General features: G+C 39.4%; 1 protein-coding gene across 1 annotated transcript; it reads left to right on the forward strand.

Moving 5' to 3' along the window:
• Nucleotides 1-2191: 2191 nt before the first annotated feature.
• On the forward strand, nucleotides 2192-5748 carry LOC130737892 (sucrose transport protein SUC8-like). The gene is made up of 5 exons (XM_057589749.1): nucleotides 2192-2933; nucleotides 3113-3780; nucleotides 4667-4730; nucleotides 5067-5110; nucleotides 5354-5748. Exons 1-5 carry the CDS (start codon nucleotides 2345-2347, stop codon nucleotides 5531-5533), a joined length of 1545 nt encoding a protein of 514 aa, XP_057445732.1. The 5' UTR covers nucleotides 2192-2344; the 3' UTR covers nucleotides 5534-5748.
• Nucleotides 5749-10091: the final 4343 nt, after the last annotated feature.

A 10091-nucleotide genomic window follows, 5' to 3' on the forward strand; every position in this document is an offset into this window, starting at 1 on the left:
TTAAAAAGACACACTCAGCTCTCATGCTTCGAGCTCGGTGTCTTGTGGACTTGTGGACTGGGCGAGACCCTAGGGTTCCTCGCCCAGGCGCGCCAGCCTGGGGCGACGTGCGAGCCAGGGAATTGGGCCTCCTGGGAGGAGGCCCAACTGGCCCATTAGGAGAAGTTAAGGGCGCTAAGCCCAAACCCCGAATGTATAAATAGGGAGCGGTTACCAATTGTAAGGGACTCTTAGCTCATTTGAGAAATACAAACTTGAAATCCAGTTACTTTCTCTCTCTAAGCGGTTACGCTCTTACTCTCACTAGATTCTCACATCACGATCCTCTCACTATGAGTACCGTACCTCATCTCTATGTTCTTGGGTAGAACACAAACAGCGACGGAATGTTACGTTCCGTCTTAAATAGCGACGTAACGTTCCGTCGCAAATAGCGACGGCTAGTTATTTTCCGTCGTAAATAGCGACGGAATCATGAGTTAATCATGTAAACGAATTAGCGACGGAAAGTCATACGTTTGCGACGACCGGTTTCCGTGGCTAATAGCGACGGATTTAATATTCCGTCGTTGAATTTTTTGCGACGACCCTTTGCACGGCGGACGCCGTTCCGTCGGTAAATATTTAGCGGCGGATTTTTGCTTATTTAGCGACGGATTTTGCACGTCGCTAAATAGCTTTTTTTTAGTAGTGTGTGTGTGTCTATATATATATATATGAAGTTTTTGTCATTTGCAAGTTGTGTGATACTCATTGTGATTTTATTTGGTTGAATTCTCATCTTTTTTTTCGTATCTTAATTTATTAATATGTGCTTAAATAATGAAATCAATATTCGACATGCAACGCACAGATAAAAACGCTAGTACTCTCTTGAAATTCTTAATAGACAGTTATTATGAAACAATTGTTTTCTCTAAAATAAGTCTCTCCAAAGTCAACATTAATAACCGTTAATTAAAGGATTACTAATTACCATTAATAATTACTCCTTAAAATCTTTTATTGACTTTCCTAGATTACCTTGAATTTCTCACTCTATGTTAAAAAAAAATTAAAATTATACTATCTTTTTTATATTGAATGTGAGAGTAAATATGAAAAAAAGTAATTAATGTTTCATAGATATTAGAAAATGACTTATATTTTGAATAAAGAAGAGAAAATATAACTTATAATACAGTAATAAGGAAGTATATATAAAGGAGAATTTATAAGAACATAAAATCAGAGTATCTTTCTTTCTATGGATTTGTTTCTCATTGTGGGGCAATGTCCCTGTATTCCTCTGTCTGGACCCAATTTCATGAAGACATATGAACCCTCTTATCCGTGAAATGTCAAAGGTTATTTGTGCATGTTTCTTGAATAGTGCTGATTAATAACCCCTAATATCAAGCATAAAACTACTCCACATACGATTCAAAATAATTATTTAGAAAGAGAAGATGGAGAAAATGTAATTTATATTGTTAACTTCATAAAATTTATTATTTATTCTTATATTTTACCATTTATTTTCTTTTTAATGCTCTCTTAAAATTTTATGGAAAAATCAATTATTAATCACTTAAAATTTTAACAAACATTTATGATTTTTTCTTTAGGTGGATGAGCACTTCTACATGGCCCGACAGGGCAGGCATGAACAGCCACAAAATTACAACTGCAAAAAAAACAAGCCAATTACAATTATGTGCCGCACAACATTTTCCTAAGTGAATAGCTATTTTTCTTTGAGGAATATATAAATTCTAGGATTTAACTCTTAAAAGTTAACATTGATAACCGTTAATTAAAGAATTGTTAATTAACTACGCCAAAGACTAGCAATTCATCCAATTCTTTACTGTATTTTCAAAATTTAATAATTTCATCAATTCATCCATTAATTATTGTCAAAGACTAGCAGGAATCCGGATCCTCTCCAACGGATGTATGTGCAGCAGCGTTTTGCAGTGAGGTTTATCTCCAAAGTTGAAAATCTAAAATTTAGTAATTTACCATAGAATTCTGGAAGCAACAAACGCAACAATTTAATGCTGGGTCATAATAACACCCTTCACATGGTCATACCCACCTCACTATTATTAATTATCATTTAATACTCTCACTCAGCCCAAGTGGATAAGCATTGCCACCCGTTAACGTTGTTTCACCGAACGACGCACACTCTAGTCCTACTGAGATTGACGTGGCTTCTTTCTTCTATCCCATTCTTAATTACCTGATATATAAATACACCACCACACTCTTCTACATTCTCCACTTCACATATACACTTGTTCTATCAGTATCACCCACCACTTTCTGTTTGTCTGTGTTTTCAACTTTTTTTTCCACCATGGCTCCTCCTCCTCCTCCCAATTCCACCACCCAAAATAATAATAGCATTGCTCCCTCATCATTTCAGGTAGAGCCTGCCCAGCATGCAGCAGGGCCCAGCCCACTTGCGAAGATGATTGCTGTGGCGTCCATTGCAGCCGGAGTACAATTCGGCTGGGCCCTACAGCTCTCCCTGCTGACCCCTTATGTCCAGCTACTTGGTGTCCCGCACAAGTGGTCCTCCTTTATCTGGCTCTGTGGGCCCATTTCTGGGCTGGTTGTCCAGCCCATTGTGGGCTATTCCAGTGATCGCTGCACCTCCCGCTTTGGCCGTCGCCGCCCCTTTATCTTTGCTGGCGCGATCGCCGTCGCTATTGCTGTCTTCCTCATCGGCTTCGCCGCAGACATTGGGTACTCCATGGGCGACGACCTCTCAAAGAAAACCCGCCCCCGTGCTGTGGCATTTTTTGTCATTGGCTTCTGGATCCTGGATGTTGCTAACAACATGCTCCAGGGTCCCTGCCGTGCCTTCCTCGGCGACCTTTCCACCGGCCACCACAGCAGGATCCGAACCGCCAACACTATCTTCTCCTTCTTCATGGGCGTTGGTAATTAAATCACAAAAAACTGAAACAGTCCTTAAAGTCAAAATCATAACTGCAATTTGAACGTTTCTTTTTTCAGCATTGCAAAATAGTCAACTGCAATTTAAAATGAAAATTATTAATTTTAAATTGAAAATTTTAATTACATTACTGATCATGCAATTCAATTGACACTCTCACAGGTAATGTGCTAGGGTACTTGGCTGGTTCATATGGTGGCCTCCACAAGATCTTTCCCTTCACAGAGACGAAGGCATGCGACGTGTTTTGTGCGAATCTCAAATCATGTTTCTTCTTCTCAATTACCCTCCTACTTGTCCTCTCCGGCTTCGCCCTCTTCTACGTACACGACCCTCCGATCGGGTCGCGTCGTGAAGAGGACGACAAGGCTCCTAAAAACGTCTTCGTCGAGCTCTTCGGGGCGTTTAAGGAGCTAAAGAAGCCGATGTTGATGCTGATGCTGGTGACCTCGCTCAACTGGATCGCGTGGTTCCCGTATGTCCTTTACGACACTGATTGGATGGGTCTTGAGGTGTACGGTGGGAAATTGGGCTCGAAGGCGTACGATGCCGGCGTTCGTGCCGGCGCGTTGGGGCTGGTTCTGAACTCGGTGGTGCTTGGTTTGATGTCGCTGGCGGTGGAGCCGTTGGGGCGTTATCTTGGCGGAGTTAAGAGGCTGTGGGCGATCGTGAACATTATTCTGGCTGTTTGCATGGCGATGACGATGTTGATTACTAAGGTGGCGGAGCACGATCGACGTGTGAGCGGCGGCGCCACCATTGGGAGACCGACCCCCGGGGTGAAGGCCGGTGCCTTGATGTTCTTCGCCGTACTCGGAATCCCTCTTGCGGTAATATTCATGAATTCATTATTCTTATGCCATGTATTAATCTGCATTTAGTGATTTCTTTTTTCTGGTTTTATTTTTGTTTTTCACTGATTTGGAAAATGTTCCGAAATTGTAAATCATTTTTTTAACAAGAAATGTAAATCATTAATAGGTCATTAAGTAGGAGATTATTTAATTATAAAGGTAATTAAGACTATTTATTAAGATATACAGACATTTGTATTTTTAAATTTGTATATTTAATTAAAAACGAAAGTTTATAAATATCATTTAAAATAATTAACTCATCTTCATTGATTATAATATTGTTTTTTGGTTAATGAGATATTTTATAAAAGCATAAACCGAAAGTACATTTAGAAATCTAATATATATATCATTGATGTAGGAGTAGGACCCTTTAAAGTTTTGATTTTGATTGTTGTTTGTAAAAAAAAAAGAAAAAATTGTTGCCGGTAATATTCTTCAGACAAAAAATAATAATATTTTCATTAATTAATTTAAATAATATAAATTTTTATGGATTTAATATTTTTTTAATTATATTCCTAATTCATGAAAATATGGTATGTATTATTTGTCGACATGAAATACTTTCTTTTTGGTATTAGTACTGTTGTTTATGTATTTGTTAGGAAGAATTCAAAGTCATCTGAATTAAAGGTCTTGAATGATTTTTGCCATTTATGTATTAATATTTCCATATTTTCAGTGTGGGCGGTGCAGCCCACATAAATGCCTAATATCCAGAATGAAAATCCTTTCAAAATGTGATAATGAAATCCTGTTTTTGTTTGTAAAGGATAGTACAAGGTCACGGATAAACGGAGGATCATAAGAAAAGTTTCAACTAATACACTCTTTTGTTAACACGTGTGTTGTGCAGATTACTTATAGTGTACCATTTGCTCTTGCATCAATATACTCTAGCAGTACTGGAGCTGGTCAAGGTATATCAATTCATACATCATTTGCAGTTATAGTTTTTTTTTCTAATACTAATGTGTCCTCCAATTGATAATGAACGATTAACATCTTTGAGGCGTAAACATCACTGAAGTGGGCAATGCTTGGACATCTATGATATATATATATATATATATATATTTTCTTTTCTTTAATATTATTTATCAATACTTAATTAAATTAAATATATTTGACAATTTTCTGGTCAAACGCTTTATCAACATTTTTTTAATTTTTTGTATTAAATTTGGGCCAACTAATATAGTCAGTCATCAATAGTAAAAAAAATAACAATTTTTTCTCCCTTTATAAATTTTCAGGTTTATCTTTGGGAGTCCTTAATGTTGCGATTGTCATTCCACAGGTCAGAATTTATTTTCTTAAATATATTAGTCACTTGTTTTCACATGTAAACGAAAATAAAATAAAATTGTGACTTACTATATTTATTGACTACATAAATAATGAAGTGTGTTAACATACTGCTTCATCATTTTATTCTTAAGCATTTGGTTGAAGAATTTGTTCTCAAAAGCATTTAGAATTTATTGATAAATTTAAAACTGTAAAATAATTTATGTTTGAAATTATTCAACTACTTTTGCAGATGATTGTATCAGCATTAAATGGACCGTGGGATTCTTTGTTTGGTGGCGGCAACTTGCCGGCGTTCATCGTGGGTGCGGTGATGGCTGCTGTCAGCGCCGTATTGGCAATGGTTTTGTTGCCTTCTCCAAAGCCAGAGGAGATGGCAAAGGCTTCAATAAGCGCCTCAGGTTTTCATTAGTATCTCCCTCCTTTGTTATGAAGGAAAAAATTGAAGACTCTAATTAGAAGTTGGTGTGTGCTTTAGGTGTTTTAATACCCGTCAAATGCTATCTTTATCATTTTTGTGGGATATAACTTCGGTTTGACTGTATATAACCTTTTGGTTAGAGAAATGTAGTAACAGAATTGTTGGTTTCTCTATTTGATAACAACATATAGATCTGTCCTAATAAATTTTGGTATTCCCAATAATCTAAATTTTTTTTGGTACATCAAAAAATTAAAGACAAAACGGAAAAGACTACAAGCATAATAAATCCCTAGCCAAAAAGGGTTGAAGCTGAGGTGGGGGGGGGTCCTCTAAACGAGTAGCTAAACACTGACTCTCTGAACCTAAGGCCGTGAGACAATCAGCAGCCATGTTGGCATCCCTTGAAATATGCACCAGCTGGATTCTCCAGGACCTTTCCAGCAGCTGCTTGATCTTCAAAAACTCATAAGCAAGCTGGTGAAACTGCACCCTGCGCTGCAAGAGGACCTGGACAATCTCCAAGCAATCCACTTCACACACTGCATCACGAATGTCTGCATCCCACATGAAACCGATTCCAATTTGAAGAGCCCAAATCTCAGCCAAAAGGGGATCACCATCACGATGGCCAGCCATGAAACCAAAACACCACTCCCCCAAGGAACCTCTAACCAAACACCCCATTCACATCCGGTGTCTATCACTGCTGAAAGCGCCATCCGTATTCAGCTTGCAAACACCAAGAGTAGAAGCTTTCCACAAAGTAGGAGATGCTCCATCACTCAACGAACGCAAACCAGAGGCCAAGAACTTATCATAGTCAAAAGCCTCTTGACGAATCCACCGAAGAGCAATGTCGACGTTCCAATCATTCTCACCCAGGACAGTGTTATTCCTCCAACGCCAAAGACCCCAAAGAGCTGCCACGAACAGTGTACCGTGCTGCCCTTGGACCTGGCTTCGAACCCAATCCTTCAAGTTTGAAACACGGAAGCGAGGCCACCCAAAAGCACCCAACCTTAGCCAGACCTCTCACGAATTAGGACACTCCTTCAAGCAATGCATACTATCCTCAGAGGTATTGGATCAACGCGGGCAGGCAGGCGAGGAGGTGAGATGACAAATAAAGAGGTGCTTATTCACTTGCAAAGCATCATGCATCAGGTGCCAAATGAAGACTCGGATCTTCTCAGGAGCTTTAATTTTCCAAATCCAAGACCACACCTCAGAAACATGCCCAGGTTGAACCGTAGGTTGCGAGCTCAACCAAGAATACCCATCCCTTGCTGTATAGAAGCCTTGGCTGCTATGTTGCCAAACCCAATGATCTGCCCCATTATGTGCCAAAACAGGGGCCACTTCTTGCAACTTCTCTGTAATGAACTCCGGGAGAATAGTGGCCATGACCAAGGTATTCCAGTGTCCATTATCAACTAGATTCGCAAGCTTCATCTGAGTATCCGATATGTGGACAAACGGAACTCGTAATGCTAGTTTTCCCAGCCCACTCCAATCCTCGTACCAAAACAATGTTGTTCCTTGACCCATCTTGAAGGAGAAACCGATGTGAAGAGCATCCCTCGCCTTCAACAAGCCTCGCCACATATATGAGTCATTTTGTTTAACCTCCACATCCAAGATTGAAGTTCGACCCAAGTACTTTCCAGACAAAACTTGGACCCATAGTTTCTCTGTTCCTTGAAGACAATCCCATATCAGTTTGCCTAGTAGTGACGTTTTTGCCAAGCCCACATCATGAATCCCTATTCTACCACTGTCCTTAGACCTCACAAGAGTGTCCCAATTAACCAGATGCCAACCCCGAGTACCAGGGGTTTGGGACCAGATAAAGGAACGACTCAATCTATTCAGGGAGGTGACAGCACGCCTAGGCAATCAAACCACCTGCGAAGTATATGTGGGAATAGTTGTAAGCACCGACTTGGCCAAGCAAATTCTGCCAGCGGTATTCAACAGTCTCCCCTTCCACGAAGCAAGGCGGCGGGAGACCTGATCCAGAAGGTAATTAAAAATTGAGAGAAAGTAAGGAATATGTTTGTTTTTAGAATATGCTTCACATTAAATAAATGGTGAATGAGCTCTTAGGCTTCATCTTGTAGGCGTATTAAATCACTCTTATATATAATGATGGTTGATTAATATATAAAGGTAGGATAACACATGATAAGATTGTGACGTATATGCTTGAAAATATGTAATCTGACCACTACCAACACCATCACTAACTTCCACCACCACCATCCACAACACTGCCCCTATCATCATCCCCACCACTAACCATTATGCTCACCACCGCCATCATCACCACCATTCATCGCCACTGCAACCTATCTTGTCACCGCCAACACCATCGCCCTACAATACAGCCACCATCACCATTACCGTTTGTGCCACTACAACAATCAACTCCACCACCCTTAGCCACTGCATCGCCACAACCACCACTCTACCGACACCACCCACAACCACCATTATTACCACCACCATTATTGTCATAACCACCACTATACCCCATTGTTATTGCTAGCACTATTGTTGGCACTTGCGCTCAACAACATTGACACTACCATCACCGCTACTATCGCCACACCATAACCAATTCTAGCACTATCCTCACCTCCTCTATTCCTTCTACAATTAGAGTCACCACCTGCCACCACCCCTACCATTTGCCACTTCCATTACAACCACAATCTCCACTCTCCGCTATTACCACCTTTCATCAAGTAATTGTATCAATTTAAATAATATAATTTGTTATGCTGTTTATGACCAAATGCTTAGTAGTATTATTTTTATTGACCCTTATTCTATCAGGTACAGTACTATCAAATTTTATACATGCAATATATCAAAGAGTCTTTACTCTCCTTTACAATACATTTATCTTTCAATTAAATTATACTCTCTTCGTTTCAAAATATAAGTTGTGTTTCAAATTCAAAACATTTTCTTTTCACTTTTTTCCTTCTATAATATTATATATGTTACGGGCCATCTTCAATTTTCACATATCATAACTCTCACTACACATTTAGTCCGTAAAAAATTTCTCTAAGCATAATATAACTCAATTTCAAATAGGGTATCAAATGATAAGTTTTTAATACCCGTACATAACATTAAGCGACTTATATTTTTAAACAGAGGGAGTAGCTACTAAATTGTTGGCAATTAAATTCTAATTGCTCAGTTTGTTATTATTAATTTTATATGTAATTTCAAAGGGCTGCTTCTTTTTTTTGCGTACAATTCAAAGTCTATGCCATGAGCTCTGCGTGCCTGAAATGGAACAAATTTGACGTCACTAGTTTTTATCCACTTATTTATACATGCACCAAGGCGCACCGATTGTTTTTTTTTTTGGAAGGCCAAAGATAAAGAATAGATAAATGGGGGGCATTCCAGGTGCCCCCAACCCTGTTACAGAACCAAAAAAACAGAGAAGAGTAAAAAAAGAAAAAAAAAAAAAAAAAAAAAAAAACACCAACCCTCTACAGCTCAAAAGAGTCTAGCAATCACCAACAAAACGAATTCAGAGGCAGTAAGGATAACTGCGAACCACCAGCCAAAGAAGAAGCAACTTCCCTACCAGTGCCAGCAAGGACCCGTCAACACACAAACTTTTGGATTTGAATTCCAATCATAAAAGGAGTACTGAAACTTCTTGGCTCTGCTCCTTAACCAGCTCCATGCTCGAAATTTGATCTGTTCCAAGACCTTCTGTGCATCCAGAACCCCACCTCTGAAAACAATTTCGTTTTAGTGCGCCCACATCGACCAAGCTCCTGCGACCCACATCGTTGCCCACCATTGGTTTATTATGCATGCTATCACCTGATTATGTTGGAGAAAGTGAGCTTTGCAATCTTCTAGAAATACCAGGTCCACTCCCAACCAGTTGTAACACATTGTCCAGACCCTCCATGAAAAGTTACATGCGAAGAAAACAAGGTTCGAAGTTTCTTTAGCCTCATTGCAGAACACACACCTAGAGCATGGTCCCGATTGGATCACTTTTCTCTTTAATAAATTCTCCCTGGTTTGGACCCGATCAATTGCAAGAAGAAAGTCAAACACTTGCATGGATTCAAGAGAGTATTGAAACAGAGACAAGATACATAAAAGGAAACTTTATTCATATAAGAAACTCAGAACTTCATAACATAACTTAAACTAGGATCCATAATCTCAAAGGTACAAAGGTAAACTAGCTAGGCATGGCTAGAGAATTCATAATGCAAATTAAAAGAACAAAAACCTGAAATAAGAGTGTCAAGAAGCCTTCGACAAGCTCCAAGAACTAAAACTCTAAGTGTTGTTCCCAAAATTACAAGATACCTTAAAGAAATAACAAAAGTCCTATTTATAGAGTTTCCAGCGGTCATCCACGCATGTGCGTGGCCTTCTCCACGAACATGCGTGGGCAAAACGCTCAAAATGCTCAAAACGCAGCATCAGGTCAGGCCACGACGCATGTGCGTGGATCAGGCGGCGCACATGCGTCGTCATCAGGTTTTTCCAA

Source organism: Lotus japonicus, chromosome 2, assembly GCF_012489685.1.
Source record: "Lotus japonicus ecotype B-129 chromosome 2, LjGifu_v1.2".
Classification (NCBI taxonomy): Eukaryota; Viridiplantae; Streptophyta; class Magnoliopsida; order Fabales; family Fabaceae; genus Lotus; species Lotus japonicus.